This window comes from Cucumis sativus, chromosome 6 (genome assembly GCF_000004075.3).
Source record: "Cucumis sativus cultivar 9930 chromosome 6, Cucumber_9930_V3, whole genome shotgun sequence".
NCBI lineage: Eukaryota > Viridiplantae > Streptophyta > Magnoliopsida > Cucurbitales > Cucurbitaceae > Cucumis > Cucumis sativus.
In genome coordinates, this window is record NC_026660.2 from 29,890,141 (window position 1) to 29,909,973 (window position 19,833).

At 34.0% G+C, this 19,833-nt stretch overlaps 2 protein-coding genes across 4 annotated transcripts; both read left to right on the forward strand.

Moving 5' to 3' along the window:
• The first annotated feature begins 6,136 nt into the window (after window positions 1-6,136).
• LOC101208924 (60S ribosomal protein L32-1) lies at window positions 6,137-8,590 on the forward strand. Of its 2 annotated transcripts, none has more exons than XM_004134589.3 (4): window positions 6,137-6,285; window positions 6,459-6,568; window positions 7,833-8,014; window positions 8,138-8,590. In XM_004134589.3, exons 2-4 carry the CDS (start codon window positions 6,479-6,481, stop codon window positions 8,265-8,267), a joined length of 402 nt encoding a protein of 133 aa, XP_004134637.1. In that variant the 5' UTR covers window positions 6,137-6,285; window positions 6,459-6,478; the 3' UTR covers window positions 8,268-8,590. The 2 variants fall into 2 exon arrangements, with proteins under 2 accessions (XP_004134637.1, XP_011658274.1); XM_011659972.2 differs by having other exon boundaries at window positions 6,158-6,285; window positions 6,466-6,568.
• A 3,487-nt stretch (window positions 8,591-12,077) lies between these two features.
• Window positions 12,078-18,807, forward strand: LOC101212607 (protein MEI2-like 5). Of its 2 annotated transcripts, XM_004134519.3 has the most exons (13): window positions 12,078-12,390; window positions 13,428-13,551; window positions 13,640-13,780; window positions 13,867-14,336; window positions 14,906-15,064; window positions 15,162-15,278; window positions 15,386-15,537; window positions 16,146-16,237; window positions 16,347-17,268; window positions 17,378-17,462; window positions 17,571-17,639; window positions 17,749-17,928; window positions 18,124-18,807. In XM_004134519.3, the coding sequence occupies exons 2-13, from the start codon at window positions 13,518-13,520 to the stop codon at window positions 18,250-18,252; spliced, it is 2,550 nt and encodes an 849-aa protein (XP_004134567.1). In that variant the 5' UTR covers window positions 12,078-12,390; window positions 13,428-13,517; the 3' UTR covers window positions 18,253-18,807. The 2 variants fall into 2 exon arrangements, with proteins under 2 accessions (XP_004134567.1, XP_011658275.1); XM_011659973.2 differs by lacking the exon at window positions 13,428-13,551 and having other exon boundaries at window positions 12,079-12,390.
• Window positions 18,808-19,833: the final 1,026 nt, after the last annotated feature.

A 19,833-nucleotide genomic window follows, 5' to 3' on the forward strand; every position in this document is an offset into this window, starting at 1 on the left:
TGACCATAATTGGGCTTATATGTGTTTGATATATATATATATATATAATTTTTTAAAGCCGTTTCTGTTCTGTAGATTACAAAGCTATATATGAACAGATGAATCTCGAAGAAAAACGGTGAAAGAATCCAGTGAACTGAAAGATCCTAAATCAGATTTCACTTTGAATTAAACCCTAGAAATTCGCAAGATGACGGTCACAGAGAGAGAAGAAGAAGGCAATTCATCCAACACTTATATTGTAGAAATCAAGAACGAACCAGTAGAATTTGTACTACTACAACAAGAAAAACAAGAAGAAATCGACGCTCTGTCGAGCGTACTGTTGAAGGGTGCCTATTTCTATGATGATCAACTTCAAATAGAGATTGAGAAGGAGGAAGATGCCGAAGAATCGGAAAGGTCAACGAAACGAATAAGAACCGCAGAATCTGACGAAGTAGAATCATCATCGATAAAGAATACAGCTAGTTTGGAGGAAAATCAACCTGAATTGGGAATCGATCCTCTTGAAGTACTGGAGGAAATCGTATTAAAATACCACGACTTCATTAACGAAATCTATCAAATGTTGAAAGATGAACAGAAGAAAGTAAAAATCCAATGGCAGAAATGGCGATATATTCTTGACAAAGGAAATCTGATAGTTGAGGATCTTACTCGAAGTTTGAAAACAGTGGAAATAGAAATGGAATGGATGAAATCCATAGATGAATTACATAGAGAATATTCTATAAGAAAAACCCATGTTCCTGATCTATTAGCTTTACTTCGAGACATAAATGAGCGTATAGAATCATCACCTAATTTCAAAGTTGTTTCAGACATGAAGAAAAGGGATGAAGTGTTAAAAATGTGTTTAGATGAACTTGAGACATCCCAGGAAGAATTGGCTGAAATGTTTGAAGTAATCCAAGAACTCAAGGAATTAGATTTACAAGATGATGAAGCTGTAGAAGATGGAGAAGAGGAAGAAATAAAAGTTGATGCGCTTCAAAAAATTAATGAATTGCGAAAGAAATGGATATAGAACTTGATGGAGAAACAGATCAGTAAGCAATGGTAGCACAAATTTTTTGCAACTTTTCTACAATTTGATCTTTCAAAATTGTTTTAGTTTGTTGATAGGTGAAATCTCTGTACAATCCTTTTCTTTTCCTCTGATTTCATTAGAAATTTTACTTTCTTTCCATCAGAAAACTCCACTTCCTGGAAAATCAGTAGTCTCTGTCCACTTTTAATTGAGATGTTTATTGAGTTGAAATATGATGTGTTTTGTTATTCAACTTCTGAAAGGTTTGATTTTGGGTATGGTTTGGATTACTTATCTAAGCATTGGAGAAAGATATTGTGAAAAGTTCAATTTTATAATTAATTGGAAAATGATATCCAAAAAGTGAGCTTGGAGTGGTAAAAAAATGTTGTAAGAAAAAAAAATTAAGCTCTCAATTTTGTGATTAATAAACCTCTAACATAACCGAAAAAATATTAATCTATCTATGAAACTATTTTATGTAATGTGATAATATTAAACATCAAATTTGTAACTAATGAGTTAATGAATTTTAGAATAGGACTAAAAATGTATGATAGCTTGAAGACTTATTTACCATAAAGCTAATCTTTCATTAAATAAATTGTTAACTTAATAAGTTAACAATTTATTATTTATTATTACAATAATGACAATTTATTGTTTATTTTTACATTTTTGTAGATTTTCTACTATATAGTAAAATAATTATCATGCATTTTTTTAAAGATCGGATTCCCATTATTACAGCAACTTAATTAGTATCAAATCATTAATTTTGTATCGATTTATTGTGCTACTTTCAAAAGCAATTTAATTGGAAGTTTATGAAATTCATCAATTTACTAAACATAATGTTTAAAAATAAATTATTTGATTGGTAAATATTAATTTATTTTCATAATTCTTGAGAAGGCATATTGACTTTGTGGAAATCGGTTAGTTCCAAATTTCTCTTTAAATATTGAGACGAAAACTGCATATGATGAAGTTGGAAACAATCAATATGGTTAACGCCTTCGAATTTAGTCGTTACTATGACAAAGAAAAGGCGATGGACGACTCTCCGATGGATTTAGATCCGAAATCCAAGAACAAACAAGTGGATCATCATTTGCAGTCAAACGATCGGGAATGGGAACAGAAAGCTCAAGATCTTATTGATAATCAACTAGAGGATCATCTGAAAATAAGAAAGGAAGTTGATCAAGATCTGCATCCATCGCATCCGCCTGTATCATCGAAAATGGCGAATCTGGTAGGAAGAGAAAGGAAGGATCGTGAAGCGGAATCTTGTAAACGAATGAGGATGACAGAATCGTCGTCAGACCCATCTGCGGAGTCTCTGAAATTAATCGAGGAAATAGTGAAAATGTACGGTAAACACGTGGATCATCTGATTCGAGAGGTGAGAAACGGAGTGAAAGATGATATGGTATGGAGTTTTAATCTACATAAGTACGGGGTGATTGATGAAACATTTGGGGAGAAAGTGAGGCGTTTGGGGTGTGAATTAGAACGAATGAAGCATGATGAGAAACAATACAGGGATTATATATACATAGAACCACGTATTATGCAAATAATGACATTCATGTTAAAGGTTCATGAAATATTTGATCCACATTCAAAAGGTTGCGAGAAAGAAAAACAGAAATGCTATGAAATGTGTAGTTTGGATCGATACAGAAGAGAGGTTGATGGAATGAGATGGAGAGTTGAGATGCTGAAAGACCTCAAGACTTACCGGAAGGAGGAGGAGGAAATACGGAGGTTTTTCAAATTCTGAAAACCACACAACAATTTCTTCTTCTTCTTCTTTCCAAATCTTCTTTTTTTTCTTTCTTTTTAGGTTTTCTTTTATGAACGGTCTCAATTCATCAATGCTTCTTGTCACAAAATGCTGTATTAATAAATAAATAAATGAACAATTTTAGTATAAACTTTTGTTTCCTTTTTAATTCTTTTGAGTAAATTCATTATTTTCTTTGCCAATTGTTTACATTCATTTATTTTAGTTCATTAATTAAATTAAACCATCCAGAAGAACCAATGTCAAAACTCTTAATTTCATTTTTACCATAATTTGTTTCAATTATTTGGTTAATTTTATTTGATTAACTGAATCCGAAGAATTAAAAACCAATTCGAAACTTTCACTTTCCTAAATATTTCATTGGAAAATCAAGATGTAAAATCTTTGTGACTAAAATTGTAATATATTAACATCTATAAACTAAAATTGAAATAAATAAACAATAGCTATGTGATGTGAAAAGAAAAAAAAAAAAAAAGATCTTTTATCTAAGTTGCTTCTTCTTGATGTTGTTCTTAATTAAGCATTGAATTGTCCCAATTGAAAACATTCCAAAATTTGAAAAATATAACTGTGCAATTTAATCCAAATTTATGTTCGTATTTGAAAAAAGGCAACAATATTAGCATTGCTTTGTACAATGGTCACGACGTCGTTTCATGGATGACAATTCAACTTCTAATTTATGGTGCAAAATGATCTCTCTAATCAATCATCGCTGCTCTACAAATTTATATACCATAGTCTTCTCTTTGACTAACAATAAAATGAAAAAGAACTACGATGGTATATTATATTATAAATACAAGAAAAACTACGTTCAAATTTTTATATTAGTTATTTTGAGTCACCATAATTTCAATATGATTTAGAATTAATTGTGTATTGTAATTTATAGGAATTAACCTTTTGCACAAATAATTTAAGCTTTAAGCAATTTTGAAGTCACAAATAATAAGAGTAATAAATAAATAAATAAAAGAGGGGTTTTAACAAAGTTAGTAAGCCGTTGTGAGATTTGTAGGCTATAAAAGGGGAAGAAAAAGAAAAGGAATTTGAATAATTTGAATGAGCAAACGGCCCAACAGATTTCGAATCTGAATGACTTCTCAAACTTTCAAATCATCGCCATCTTCGGACCATTTAACTACAGACGCCTTCCTTATTTCAGGCTTCGAGAGAGACACACCACGATCCGCACGGAATTGTTTGAGATTGGTTAATAATTCAAACATGATTGTTCATGAATTCAGTGACGAAGAAGACAACCTTCCCTGTAATCAATTCAAAGAAGACCACCGTAATCATTTCAGTGAAGCACGCCATGAGTTGAATAGAGACAAATTAATCAGTCGACTTCTTCGAAGTGTTCACCAAGACAAAGATGTTCTGAAACGCGGTCAAAATCGGGAAGATAATGTAATGATAGGGTGTGGGGAGTCAGATCCTGAATTGGAGGCACAACAGGATGATATGCCCCGAGGTTTGGATGCAGAGGAACAAATCCACCGCGGATTCAAGCGGAAGCAGCCCCTTGAAAAAGGAAATCAGAGATGTTTCCTTCGAGATCCATTTTATAATCCTCAATATGATGTCGAGGAAGAGGAAGATATCCTCCGCCGGTTGGAATTAGATAGTGAATTCAAGACAGAACCAGAACAGAACGATAACGAGGAAGATGAAGATATCCTTCGCCGGTTGGAATTAGACAATGAAATGGGGGATGATAACAGGAAAGAGGAAGAAGAAATTCTCATTCAATTGCACGAATCATTCATAGAGTCGGCGCTCCGTCAATTCAAAGAACAATCAGAACCGCATATACGTTCGACTTCTCTCCAAAGGCTTCCAGACAGAGAAAGCAATATCGAAATCAAGCTGCAGAGAATGGACGAAGCTATTGAGAAAGATGCATCGCAGCCAGATAATATCAAGGAAGACAAACATCCACTCATTCAGTTCATGAAGTCAGTTCCTGAAGCCATGAACACTGCAGACTATAACGAACAAAAAAATCTGCCCGTAGGTCTAAATTACGGATTGAAGCAGAAAACGATGTTGAAAACGCTTCTAGATCTGGAGGAAATCGGGCTGGAATTCTATATATTCATTGAAGATATAATCCCAATGTTGAATTTGAATGACGATGGTGATGATAAAGAGAAAGTTAGATCCAAACTTGAAGATAAGTTGAAATATGTTGAAAAGGTGAAGGATCTGCTTCTAACTTCATCTAAAACTGTGAACGAAGTGATAAATGAACTGGAACGCATGAAGAAGAAGGATGAAGAAAAAACAGAAAACATACCTGAAATTTTAGCTCAACTCATGGAGTTCAATGCATATTTGGTAGAACGTTCATTCCACCACGGCATTGGCTTTGTGTTTGATAAAAATTATACAAAAACTGAATTATGTGTGAAAGAGCTTAATCGATCAAGGGAAAAGCTGGAGATTATCCTGAGGGGATTGGAGAGAATGATAAAACGAGAGATTGACGAGTATGAGAGATGAATCGGGTTAGTTCTTCTATTAATTTAAATTTCTAATTTTGTTTATTATTAGCTTGAGGATGTGTTTATTTTACTTTCATTTTAGAATCATTTTCGAATGTTTATTTACATTTCTATTCGATTTGAGTATTTTTATATATCAAACAAATAGATCATAAATTTGATATATCATTTTAACATGTAATAATTAAATATTCGTTTAGCATTTAGTTTTTGTACGTAGGAAGAAATAATATTAATATTTAATAAAATTAATTAAAAATAAAGTTGACTTAAAAATTATAAAAATTGAGTTGTTTCCTACCAAATATAATTTTCATTTTGCATTTAGTTTTTGCACTAAATAATTTATTAAAATTTTGAAAACGAGTACAAAATCACAAAATAAATTATAATAATTAAATTTATAACACACTTTTTTATTTTATTTGAAATAGATTATTTTTGCTATATTTACACAATTATAAATATTAAAGACATTTTTACAAAATACCTAAACTAATTTGCTATCTAATGTATTTTATTTTAATTGGTATATTGTTTTAGATATATGGTTACAATTTCACGATAAGATTTTATGTACATTAGTAGTTTAATTTCAGTTTAATAATATAATAAAATATATTATAATGTACAATATTATCTAAAAAGTAATTAAATTAATCCATTATTATTGGAACTTTTAATTTTAGTACTCCTAAATTTAATTTACTAATTAAATATATTTAATATCTTATTAACAAATTAGTTAATAAATTAGGTAAATAAAGGTGAAAAAAGAAAAAAAAAATCGGGAAAACTTTGACCCACAAAAACCCTAATGCCGCAACCCATCCACCGTACCTCTTATATGAATATAAACCAAAAGTTTTGAGGTTCGAGTACGGCGGGTCTTCGGAAGTAAGCTCGGAATCCTATTACCGGTACTTCTATCTCCCTCCCTATCTATTAATGTGCTTTTGATTTCTAGCGTCTATTCTGAGTAGTTTGGTCAAGTCGAGTAGGCGACTCATTGTTTCTGTAGTTTTTATTTTTGTCGAATCAGTATTTGTTGCATTCAGTCATCCGGGAACCGAGAAATCTGTTTGGTTTAAAGTTTACAGGAACTAAGAAGATATGGCGGTGCCGTTGCTGACGAAGAAGATTGTTAAGAAGAGGGTTAAGCAGTTCAAGAGACCCCAGAGCGACCGCAAGATCTCTGTCAAAGTACGTATATGGACCTTTGTTAGTTTTCCTCTCTGTAATTATAATCAGTCTTTCTGCCTGTTTGTGATTTTGTATTCAACTACGTGTATATGCATATGACAATTATGGTTTACTTTGATTCTCCATTGAGTTTGTAAATCTTTTCCATCTCGATCTATAAGTGGATCTGTTGATTTTTCGGTGTTACGGTGCATTCATCTCATAAGGAAATGTCATGAAGGGATTTTGTCCCTCCAGTCTTGTTTGCATTGCTCGTTCAATTGGTGTTTGCCATATTGTATCGTTTAACTTCATTTGTTGCATTTTTCGAAAGTTGTGTTCAATATCATGACACTTTTCTCCGTCGTTTTTTCGTTTTAAAGTGTTTTTCAATCCAACAACTCTTTTTATTATAAGAAAAATATGCAACAGCAAGTTGGGTTTTGGGTTTTAAATGGTTAATAAGATATCATGCACCAAGGATCGGTATTTCGCTTATATGTTGGCTTGTAGTAGCAATCTCCTACTTCAGATGTTGCTCCAACTAATCATCGATAATGTTCATTCTAGGCATTTTGAAGGTGTCAATAAACAAGGGAAATTAGTGTATTTTCACTTTTGGGATTTATTATTGGTATCTTTTGCTTCCTTTCACGCTTCACGTTCATCTGTAAACTTGTGATATTAAATACATTGGTTTTGTTCAATTTTGATTATTATTTGCAAATTACATAAGCAAAAGCTATATCATTTACCACTTTTATGCCAAGTTACAATCGCACATAGATATTTTAATTTTTATCATGGATTTCACTACCTATATAGGCAGTGTTCTGCTTCTTTTCTTTTCTTTTTTCCTGTTTTGTTTTTCTGTTTTCATTTGTGTTATTTGTCCTTGGTAGCTGATGTACGGTAGTCTTCATTTTCGTTTCCATTATTTGGTCTGAAGAGCTTCATTATTTTCTTCTTCTGAATGCTTCTAAATTCCTTGCATTGTTCTCTGATGGGCTTTATATCCCATGACATTGCCGATATTTCTACTGTTATAACTTGATTTGATTTAACTGTAAATAGTAAGTCGGGGATGATTTACAGTGTTTTGTTGACCTTGATGGTAAACTGAGCAAATTATCTTTGATACTTGGTTGGTGTTCAGCCAATCCTGTATTGTATCTCACATGTTTAATGCATCTAAAGTACATGCTTCATGTTCAATCAAATGCATACTTAGTAAAGTTGATCACCTGTAAATTTACCAAGCCATTGCTCATATGTTGGTCGACAGACAAACTGGCGTAGACCAAAGGGTATTGATTCTCGTGTTCGAAGGAAGTTCAAAGGATGCACTTTGATGCCAAACATTGGTTATGGTACTGACAAGAAAACCCGTCACTATCTTCCAAATGGATTCAAGAAGTTCGTTGTGCACAATGTCACAGAGCTTGAACTGTTGATGATGCACAATAGGCAAGCACTGTTCATGATCTCTTCACATTTTATTTAAAGAAGTTATCACTCCTTACTTGATGATTAACTGTGAATAAATAATAGTATTATACAACTTATTTATTTTAAACTCTGATATTTCAGGACTTACTGTGCTGAGATTGCACACGATGTGTCCACAAGAAAAAGGAAGGAGATTGTGGAGAGAGCTGCCCAGCTCGATGTAGTTGTCACCAACAAGCTTGCTAGGTTGCGCAGCCAGGAGGATGAATGAGCCTAGGTCCTCTTTTTGTCTTATTAGTGATGTCTTTTTATTACCCTCTCTTGCGAACTAGCAACATTAACTTTTGCGGTATTTCTATTCTACCTGATGTCTTTTACTTAACTAAGGATTTCTAATTCCATTGTCATTTTTGGTTAGCCCAACAGGCGGATCAGCTTGATTGCTCTTATTTTGGCAGTTTCCTTTTCTAGTCTGAGATTCGTTAGGCTAGAGTGCTTTTTAGACAGAGTAGTAGTCTGCTGATCCCTCTTCTCTCTTCCTTAATTTTGACAGAAAACGCTTTTGTTCCTAAAAAAAATTCTTGGAAGCAACAATTTAGGCCTTGTTTATTGTTCCGTAAGAAAATTGGTGGAATTCTAATGAAATTCCAATGATAGATCAATGTTGTTTCTGTTATGGTTTTCAGTAATGGCGAACCATATAAACTTCAATATATGTATTGAAGATTTCCAACATAAAATCTGATAAAGGTGATCTTATTTATTAAGATTGCTACACTTCCACATCAAAATTAGATGTAGTACTAAATTCTTTTTTCTTTGCTTTAGTGCCTATTGTTGTTCAAAAAGTAGTTGGGGGGAGGAAGGTGCATATTGGGTCATAGCACAATGGTGTTGATTGCTATCTACTCTCAATTGGATGGCGGCTTTCAATGCCAGTGTGGAGAGCAAATCTTTTAAATGAGTATTTTGAGTAATCAATCCACAACTTATTAGTTCAAGAAACTAAACTTATAACTGATTAATTGAATTCATAATTCAAACCTAAATTTGGTCCTTTAAAAATCAATTTTTATCTTTACTTTATAAAAAAATAGGGGAATGATTTTAAATTCAACACAAATAATTTAAACCATTTTAATTAAAATCCCTCCAAAATATAAAATTATTTGAAGTTTAGCTTTAGGCTAAGTCCATTGATATATATACTGACGTAGTTAAAGAGAAATAACATCCATTCCATTTTTCACTCTTTGCAAAATTTGAAAATTTTACGTGAAATCATATTTTAATTAAAACCACAAAAATCTCTACTAACACAAAAAAAGAGTATTAAATTAGAAACTGATGTTTTATTTTAATTATGTCTCTTTCCAATAATTTCTCTCTTAAATATCTCTCTGATTTTGATCTGCTTCGCTTTCTCTTCGCGAGGATGCGTCTCATGATTCTCCAGTGGATAATCATCAAGTTTTCCCTCAATTCATTAAGCCTTCATAACGATAACTCAGCACTACGATGTTTAAACAGACACCCAATGCCTGATCGTTCTACTAATTCTGCACTAAACTCCATCAATTGAACACGAATTTCAATTTCATGAATGTTACGATTTTGATTTTGGTCACCTAATTTTCCACCATTGTTCTTGTGGATGAATTCCAGTAATTTCCCCACGATCTTAGAGGAAGTCATCCATTTTTACGAATCTCACCACTGTCTCCATACCATTAATTATTTCAACTTTCACTCCATTTTTCACCTCTCGAATCAGATGATCCACGCGTTTACCCTACATTTTCACTATTTCAGAGACTACGAAGATGGGTCTGACGATTCTGTCATTCTCATTCGTTTCCATGATTCCGCTTCAGGATTATCCTTCCACCTTTCTCTTCCTTCCAGATTCCCCCTTTTCGATGATACAGGCGGATGCGATGGATGCAGATCTTCTTCAACTTTCTGATTATTTCATTTCAGGTGCTCATTTGGCTGGTTATCATCATCTTGAACGAGATTTTCGTGATTTTCTTCGCAATGGCTTTCTGCAATGTCTGACTGGACGAACAATTCCGCGTTGTAATCTTTGATTTCATGTCGTATTTTGCCTTCCCATCGTACCATATCATCGAGCAACTTATCCAAAATCTTCACTACATTCTTAGAAGCGCTGTTTGCAAACCTCAAATTCAAATGTCCTAAGGTCACTACTAATCTCTGTAACTTGACAGTCATCCAAGCTTGCATTAATCTTCTCCAATCGAGACATTTTTTCATACACTTGTGTGTAGTTTTCCGAGTAGTCTTCCTCCTTCATCCATGACATGTCCTTTGTCAATAGCTTTGTCAGATTTTTATTTATTAACCGAAGCACTTCGATTCCATCTTTAAAATACTCAACCCAACCATTTTTCGTTTTCTGTGTATTCGTCGTCGTCATATCTTTCACATTATCTACATAATCCATGAACCTCACTGTGAGATCATTTAATACCCCCAAAGGGTAATCCAAAAATTAGTTCTTCTTTTCCATTCTTTCTTGAAGACGTAGTAGTCCCTTCATCCTTAATGATCACTAGGCGTCTGTCTCTCATTTTCTTTTGTTTTTTTCCTCGTTCAGATTCCATAGAGTGAACAACTCCAACGTCAATCCTCTCTCCGACTCCAATGTTTCCATTCTTTCTTTTCGCAATGACGTGAGCATATATTTCCTCGGTCACTTCATCTTTCTTGTGTTCATCTGATAACTCCGGCCTCCATTATTGCCGAGATGTTGATCTTGAGTTCTAACAAAGGTTTGAATAAAGGAAGTAATTTTATTAAGCCATTTAAAAAATTGAACGATAGATGAGATAATGTGAAAAGAGTTGATATACAATCGGAAAAAAAAAATCATACATTGTAAATATTGAACCCTCAAACTTTAATATAATTTCATTGCATCGATTTAAAATTCTTTGCTTGAAAATAGTGAAGATAATTTGTTAAGAAATGGTGGAGTTATATACATGTACACAAAGCTCAACAATGTGTGTTTGGGTTTTATACACGTATGCGATTTATACAAATATGACTTGTGACTTATAAGGGATACCAAAATGTAAAATAAAATATTAAAGTGTAACTCCAATGCTTGAGAGTGAAAAATAATTAGACAGTTTTAGGAAGGCATAGACGATTGTGAAAACACTTCACGTTCACACTATGATACCTTAAGTTGTCATTTCATCTAATGATGACGTAAGTTGTCATTTCATCCAAAGATTCTGAGTATTCTAAAATACTCTTACGAGTTTTAGTGTCCTCGTGAATAAATTGATTTTTCATCTTTTAATTAAAATAAATATTGTCACTTGTCAATTACGTATTTATATTGAACTAATATATACTGTTTTGGAAAATCAACAAATAAAACAATACAAAGTACACGTTAATTAAAAGATAAATTTAACCCAACAAAGAAAAACATGTTATATAAGTTCAAAATTACATCTAGATGAGAAATTCTACCAAACAAATACAATTATTCTCTTAATTTATTTCATTTGAATCGAATTAAAAAATATATATTATTCAAGAACTCATTTTTATTTAAATTATATTTTTAAAAATAACTTATTTTATAAATTAAGCAAACATGCAGATGTTAAAATATATATCTAATAGAAAGATAAAAAAAAGAAGAGGAAGAGTACAACATTGAAAGAAGAAGGAAGTAAGTTAGGGAGAAATAGTAAAAAAGTCCCAACTTCCCCAAGTCTATGTGAAGTAATGTAAAACGTGGCCTTCCCATTATATTATTAATTACATCATCACATTTGCGAAATAAAAAATGAAATGAATGTAAAGAAGATGAGGTTTTTAAAGTCAAACAGTCAAATCCGATCAGATGTGGATAATTACGATCCCGTCCTTTAGAATAATTTGTTTATTTATTTTCCTTTCATCTTTGGTAAAGAAAGAAAGAGAAAACTGAAGAAAGAGGATAATCCAAAATTTCCAAGTATTTATGGTAGGTTCCGAAGTTAAGTATAATCAAAAATACAAGTTTTAGCCACAAAAATATTGTTTTAAATACATTTTGAGTACCCCATTCCCACGCCCACCACCATTGTTTTGTTTGCAGCACATAACTCTCTTCTTCTTCTTCTTCTCCTCCTCCTCCTCTTCTTCTTTTCCTCAATGATTCTTCATTTCTTTCTTTCCCAATCATCCTCTTCTTTTCCCTTCTCTTTAATTTCCCTCTTTTTGTTTCAATAGCCTCCCAATTTCTGTTTCACTTCAACTATTTCACTACACCTCTCAGTAACAGGAACCAGAACTCTCCGCTCTCCCATTTCAGCACCGCTGTTTTTTCCTTTGATCGTCCTCGTTTTGAAGGGCTACTACTGGGAGTGAGTTTTTTTAAGACTTTTCTTTTCTGGGTGTTTGAGTTTCGTTGCTTTGAGCTTGATTTTGAGGAGTTTGTGTTTGTTTGTTTTTTTTTTTTTTTGGTGTTTGTCTTCATCTTGCTTGTTTCTTATCTATCACTCTCTCTGTTTTCAGTTGGAACCTATCTTGAATTTCCTAATTTGTTTGATTACATGCAAATTTGAGTGATTTGGTTCTCAAAGTTTCGATTTTTGTTTTTGTTTTCATCTGGGGTTTGATTTTTCTGAAACGTAATATAATGTCTGGGGAGGATCGTTTGACTTCGCTTGTTCAATCCTGTTTTTCATTTTCCCCATTGTGGAGTGGTTTTCACCCTCTTTTTTTAGGGGCTGATCGGACATGTTATAAGTCAACTTCGTTTTGTTTTGGTCGTATGAGTTACGCCTCCACAAAAGTAGAAAGAAGAGCAATATTTTATGTTTTGTAACATGCTTTTGTCTTTTTATATTTCGTCTCATGTCTCCCCTTGCGGTTTGAACCTGAGTTACATTGTATAGTGCTTTTAAAATCCAGGTTACATTTCCTTTTAGTTGATGACGCTTTGATCTAGCCACGATTGGTCTCGCATGTCTGAAAATCTGTGTATTGAGAATATACTAAATTACTAAATATACTCTACTTTTAAGTTTAGCAATGAGTTTTTGATGCCAAGTATTGTGTTTGAATCTTTGCTACGGCATTTTTTCTGTTGTTGATGTTAATAGTTCACCTGTTGAGTTTTCGTGAATCAAATTAGTAATTAAGCCTACATGTGACGATTTGGTCTTGCTGTTATTTAACATTCTTGTACTAAAATCCTAAGTGTATGTGCACCAGGAAGTCTAGTATACTTCTCAATGTCCCTCGTCTCTGTCTGCTTGTGAACTTTTAAGATGGATAGAAGGACCTATTTATTTAGGTGTCAATTAAGTTCGACTGTGGATTACAGAACTTTCCCTGCATTGTGTATTTCCTCAGTCATGACAGTTGACTGTGGATAGTTTTCTTTTCTTCTTGACAGAAAAATTTTCTGGGACATTCTTTTTCTTTACAAGAAAATAGTACAAAATATTATTTTTATCTCATATCTAGTAGAGAAGAGCAGAAAGTGATGCAGAATCAGCCTTCACATAGTTCATTTTCAGGTTCCTTTTGAAACCACAGCCACCATTTCTGTAAAATAATGGTTAAAGTAAAGGAACGAAGTAATAATTTCCTTATCCTGTGTGGCAGGTCATTATAATAGTCCAGTCATGACTAAACCCAAAGAAATGGAAAATGTATGGAGTAATTTCCACAAATCTGATGCTCTCCATGCGTCAAGTGTTACTACACTATTCTCAAGCTCGTTGCCTGTTCTTCCACATGAGAAACGTAAGTTTTTCAATGCCAACTGTCTAATATTCTTCGTCCCTTGTAGTGTTAACTGAGATCCTTTCATTCTTAATTGTGACACACAGTGAACGCGGTTGACAATGGAGTTGCTATTCAATCAGTAGATGATATCGCGTCTCACTTTAAGAACATCAACCCGGGTCCAGAGGGGGATGATCCGATTGAAGACATTGAAACTCATGCAATTGGCAGCTTGCTTCCTGATGATGAGGAGGAGCTTCTAGCTGGTATAATGGATGATTTAGATCTGAATGGCTTGCCTAGCTCTCTTGAAGATCTGGAAGAATATGATCTTTTCAGTAGTGGAGGTGGAATGGAGTTGGAAACAGATGCTCAACAAAATGCTAGCATTGGTTCCTCAAGGATAGGCTTAGGCGATGGTGTAGTTGGAAGTGTGGTACCTCCTTATACCTTTTCAAATGGTGTTGGAACGGTTGCTGGAGAACATCCTTATGGAGAGCATCCTTCTAGAACGTTGTTCGTGCGTAACATTAATAGTAATGTTGAAGATTCAGAACTGAGAGCTCTCTTTGAGGTGATGCATTTCGTGTAATATTATTCAAAATCCTGTGTCAATTTATCAATTTTATTTGTGACACAACCTGATCAGCAAATTCATACTTGAATGTTTCTTAAAATGCCACAATCTAGAGATTTATTTGTGTATGCAAGGTCTACTTGGTGATTTCTTGATTGACTACTTGAATTATGTCGTACAACTAACACTGATAGTTAAAGAAGCCTATTCTATTGGTACGCCTGCCTTTTAAACTAACAGGAGAGCAGATGAAGAAGAGTTGATTAAAACTTATGTAGTATAAATAAAAATCCTAATATTATACTTGCCTATAGGTTTCGGAATTAGGATTGGAGTGAGGATTATCGCTGTTCAGTGAATGATAGAAATAAAAGTAAGGGAACATTGTCATTCCCATTATGAAAATAAGGGTCTCATACAGTTTTTTCCTCGTTCTTTTAATACACGTCACATGGAAGCAATCTGATTTGTTGAGTTTTTTATATTGCCAATGTTGTTGTTGTGCTTCTCCTTCTCTTTCCTATTTATCCCATCTTTTTTGTTTCCTTTTTCCTTCTGGCTTGCAGCAATATGGCGATATTAGGACTTTGTATACTGCTTGTAAACATAGGGGCTTTGTGATGATATCTTATTATGACATCCGTGCTGCTCGAACTGCTATGCGCTCATTACAAAACAAACCACTGCGGCGGAGAAAACTTGACATTCACTTCTCAATTCCCAAGGTGTTGAACACATATTTAACCGTTGATTGCTTACTCAACTTTTGTTTGGTTTCTTAGTATTGAATTCGTTTCTTTGGTTTCTTATTCTGTACAACAGAATAATCCATCTGAGAAAGATATAAACCAAGGAACCTTGGTAGCCTTTAATTTGGATCCTTCAATTCCCAATGAAGATCTTCTTCAAATTTTTGGGGTCTATGGTGAGGTCAAAGAGGTGATTGTTTGACCAACCCTTCTTGTATATCTATTGTCAATTTATTCCAGGTTCTCTCGATTTATGATTATTGACATTCGACTATATGGTACTCATTTAAAAAACAGATAAGGGAAACTCCGCACAAGAGACACCATAAGTTTATTGAATATTATGATGTTAGAGCTGCGGAAGCAGCACTGAAGGCATTAAATAGAAGCGACATTGTTGGTAAACGCATAAAACTAGAACCAAGTCGCCCTGGAGGAGCTCGTCGAAAGTGTGTATTTGAGACCATTAATTTCTATGTTTTCTTCCTCTTTTGTTATGTTATCTTTCCATTAAGTTACACTATATTAACATTGCCTTTTAAATGAATTCATGTCTTGGCGTCTAGTGTATTGTACAAGTACATCTTTTTTTTTTTTGGGGGGGGGGAGGGGGTGCGATATTGGTTGCTTCAATACGACGAAGGCATTGAATCTCACCGATCAACTTAGCTGACACTGTGTGTATACTGTTTCTCCAAATATTATCAATCCACGTTGGCTGTATCCAATCAGCTTGATGGGAATTGTTAAATTTAGATGGCGTGGATGGTACCCAACAGTTATTAACCAATCTATCATATTCGTTCTTTGCCTTTTGTGTTTTAATATTTGCGTTTTGTGTTTTAATATTTTTTGTTTGAAATTGGCTAAACTTTCTTATGCGCTTGGGGACGGTGGAAACTATGAGCTGTTGGTGTCATTCTTAAGTAGTGTGATGTGTTTCTTGGAATCATGTTCTCTATTTTAGAGATTGTGTCTAATTCATACTTGATATCAATATTTTATTTTACTTTATTCTTATTTGATTCATTATTCCGTGTCATCTTAATCCCCCCAGCTTAATGTTGCAACTCAATCAAGAACTTGAACAAGATGATTTGTGGAGTTTCCGCGCTCAAGTTGGTTCACCAATTGTCAATTCTCCGCCAGGTAGGGTACTTTCAAACGCTTCTGTCATCATTTTTACTCATTTTACCATAATATATATGTTCTTTTTTTTTTAAAAAAATCATTTCCACTATCTTTGTATATGTGACAGGTAAATGGATGTCGTTTAACGGTTCAATTAAACCTAGTTCCTTGGGAAGTATCAGTAAATTTCCTAGTTTTACACCCATAAGCCCAACGGGTGGCAACCATTTGCCTGGATTGGCTTCAGTTCTTCCTAAAGCAACAAGAAGTACTATGAAGGTTCCTCCTATTGGCAAGGACCAAGGAAGGGGTAACAATATGGAGCATCCATATTCCATCACAAATCCATTCAATACCTTTCAACCATCCCTTTCATTTCCGGAGCCAAAATCAAGACGGTATAATGAGACTATGGCCTCCTTCAGACCTCCAGCGTCAAGTGGGTCAAGTTTGGAAACGTTATCCGGTCCACAATCTTTATGGGGAAGTCAGAATTCATACTCAGAGTCCTCTAGTTCTTCTGCTTGGTCGAGATCGTATGCAAACCATCACTTCTTATCTAATGGAAATGGTCTGACACTTCCATTTCCCAGCCGGCAAACTTCTTTCTTCAGCTCAACTCCAAATGGCCACTCGCATCATGTTGGATCTGCTCCATCAGGCATACCATCGGAGAGGCACTTTGGGTATTTCTCCGAGTCACCAGATACCTCATTAATGGGTCCTGGGGCATTCAGAGGTTTAGGTTCTAGTCCGCATGCTTCTGTCAATAGCGCCAGCACCATTCCAAGAAACATGTCTGAAATTCACCCTTCAAGTTTTCAAATGATGTCTTCATCCATGCTGAACCCGATGATATCAGGTAGTGTTCCATACCTGGGACTGCTACCAAACAGCCTGGATGGTTTGAATGAGCGTGGCAGAAGCCGATGGATCGAGAATAATGGGAATCAGCTTGACAGTAGAAAGCAGTTTCTGCTTGACTTAGATAAAATTAAGGCTGGGGAAGACACTCGAACAACCTTGATGATAAAAAACATTCCGAATAAGTAAGATACAAAAGATACAGCTAGTTTCACGCTGCCTTTGTTTTTTTTGTTTTTCCCTTCTTTCCTTTTTACTAGTCATAAGTATGTTCAAATGGTTCCCTTCCCACAGGTACACGTCAAAAATGTTATTAGCTGCCATTGATGAAAATCACAGGGGTACTTATGATTTTCTCTATTTGCCAATTGATTTTAAGGTAACTTTAGACTATCCTTTGAGTTGGTATTGAACTAAAACCAAAACTTGTCCCTTTTTTTAGCTACTTTACTCCACACAAATCCAACTCGCTGTCTGAATTGTGCAGAATAAATGCAACGTGGGCTATGCTTTCATTAATATGCTGTCTCCTCAACATATAATATCCTTTTATGAGGTTATTATTATTGTTTATACTACTTGACGAGATATTTTAGAATGTTTCTACATTGATGTTAGTTAACTTGGGTCTGCAGTCTACTAAGTATTTGAGTTCTTCTGCACAGGCTTTTGATGGAAAGAGATGGGAGAAGTTCAATAGTGAGAAAGTTGCTTCATTGGCATATGCTCGAATCCAAGGAAAGGTGGCTCTCGTGAGTCATTTTCAGAACTCTAGTTTAATGAATGAAGATAAGCGCTGCCGTCCCATTCTTTTTCACTCAGAGGGCCCAGAAGCTGGAAATCAGGTCCAAAAGTTAAAATATATCTTATTCAGCAATGCTCAATTTTATCTTGGTTATTTGTGAACATGATAGAACATTTAGTGCAGATAAACTCACTCTTCATCCTTCAAGTTCTGGTGATAGTTTTTAAGCATGGTTGGAACATATTATATTGATCTGTGTTGGTTTTCTTATTACCATTATCATTTCATTTTGCAGATTCTCCATGATCATCTGCCTCCTGTCAATTTGGGGGTCAATATCTGGGCAATGAACGGGTCACTTTCTAGTGATTCTTCGGGAAGTCCCCCGAATTATGGCACTAGTGAGAGGCCTGATAAATGCTAAACGCAATGTCGCCCTCAGCCTTGGTCTTTCACGACTGAATGTTAACTCAAGTAAATACTGAAGTACATATGTCAGGAACAAGTGGATTAGGAAGAACAAACATATGCAGATTTTGTTTTTAATGTGGTTTCTGCAGTGTTTTGGTAGGAAGATGGTATGGAAATGGAGTAGGTGGAATCGTGTTGGTTGCTGTACTCATCAATTGCAACCCGAACAGTCTTCGGTCTCAGCTGACCGTTGTGTTTATGCACTGAATTGTTTCATGATTTCTCCTTCATTTTTGAAGCTTCTTTTTTTGCCTTCCCCCTGAAATGTTGGGTTGAGAAATGGCGAACACAATGTATATACCACAGGCTATTGTGTTTTTTTTTTGGTTGGGAAGCTTTGAGAGGAGAAACCACACAATTGTATAGTGGCTGGATCAGGATGGAACCTTTTACAATTTCCTTGTGTTGAAAAAACTTGTTTCAGCTTTTAAAATACAAGTTCAATTGCTTGTGTTTTATGACATTTGGCTAATGCATTTTCCAAAATGGAGAAACTTCATGTCTTCAAGTTGGAGATTCAAATTTTCTATACCTCAAAAAAATTCATTGACCAATGTATTTCGTTTCTTTATTATAAAGGCAGAAAATGCTTTGGGTAGCTTGTCTTGTTATGTTCTACCACCCAAACAAAAACAAAAGTATGTATTTCACTTTATTAATGGAATTCACTTCTGAAAAGTAAGATTATATTTTATTAATAGGGAAGATGAGTATTACTTTACTATTAACTAATCTAAAACGGAAACAAAAATTCAATTTTCAACTTCGAAACATTAAATTTGTCCCAAATTTTACGATTTTTCCATTAAAAAACTCTCATAGAATATTATCGTCGAGCTAAGGAATTTTTTTTCTTTCAAATGCCTCTAGCCACTTTAAAATTAAAAAAAAAAAAAAAAAAGGTTCAAACTATGTCACTTGCATGCCAATTTGGCAAATAAATCCTCCAATTTAGTTCAAATCACATCAATTTGAGTTTCAGTATATTAATTTTTTAGAATTTTAAATTCGATATTTCTATGCATGCAATACTAGTTATGAATAATACAATTTAGGAGTAGATTTCTTAAATCAAAAGATATCAATTCATAACATAGTGTCAACAATAGCAATAAAAGAAAAAGCTAAATAGTTATCATGAATCGAATTGGTAGACAACACGTGGTTTCAGGAGGGGAATGGTAAGGTTGATATGAGAACTTACAGAAGTCCAACTCGGATTTTCTTTTCCAGAGAGAGAGAAGAAAAACCCAAATGTATTTTGATATTTATCCTCTTCCCATGGGTTTTCCAAACCGAAAACAGCGACCAATGAGAGAGCGCGTGAGAGAATTTGGAAGAATAAATAATAAATTTTGTTTTAAGATGATGTAAATAATAATTTATAATTAAAAGAAAAAGAAAAGGATATATATATATATATATATATATTATTTATTTATTTAATAATATAAATGAAAGAAGAGAGTATCGTATGGAGTCGAGAGGAAGCGTAGACAATGATCAAGCTCCTAGCTCCTTTACCGCGAAGTTG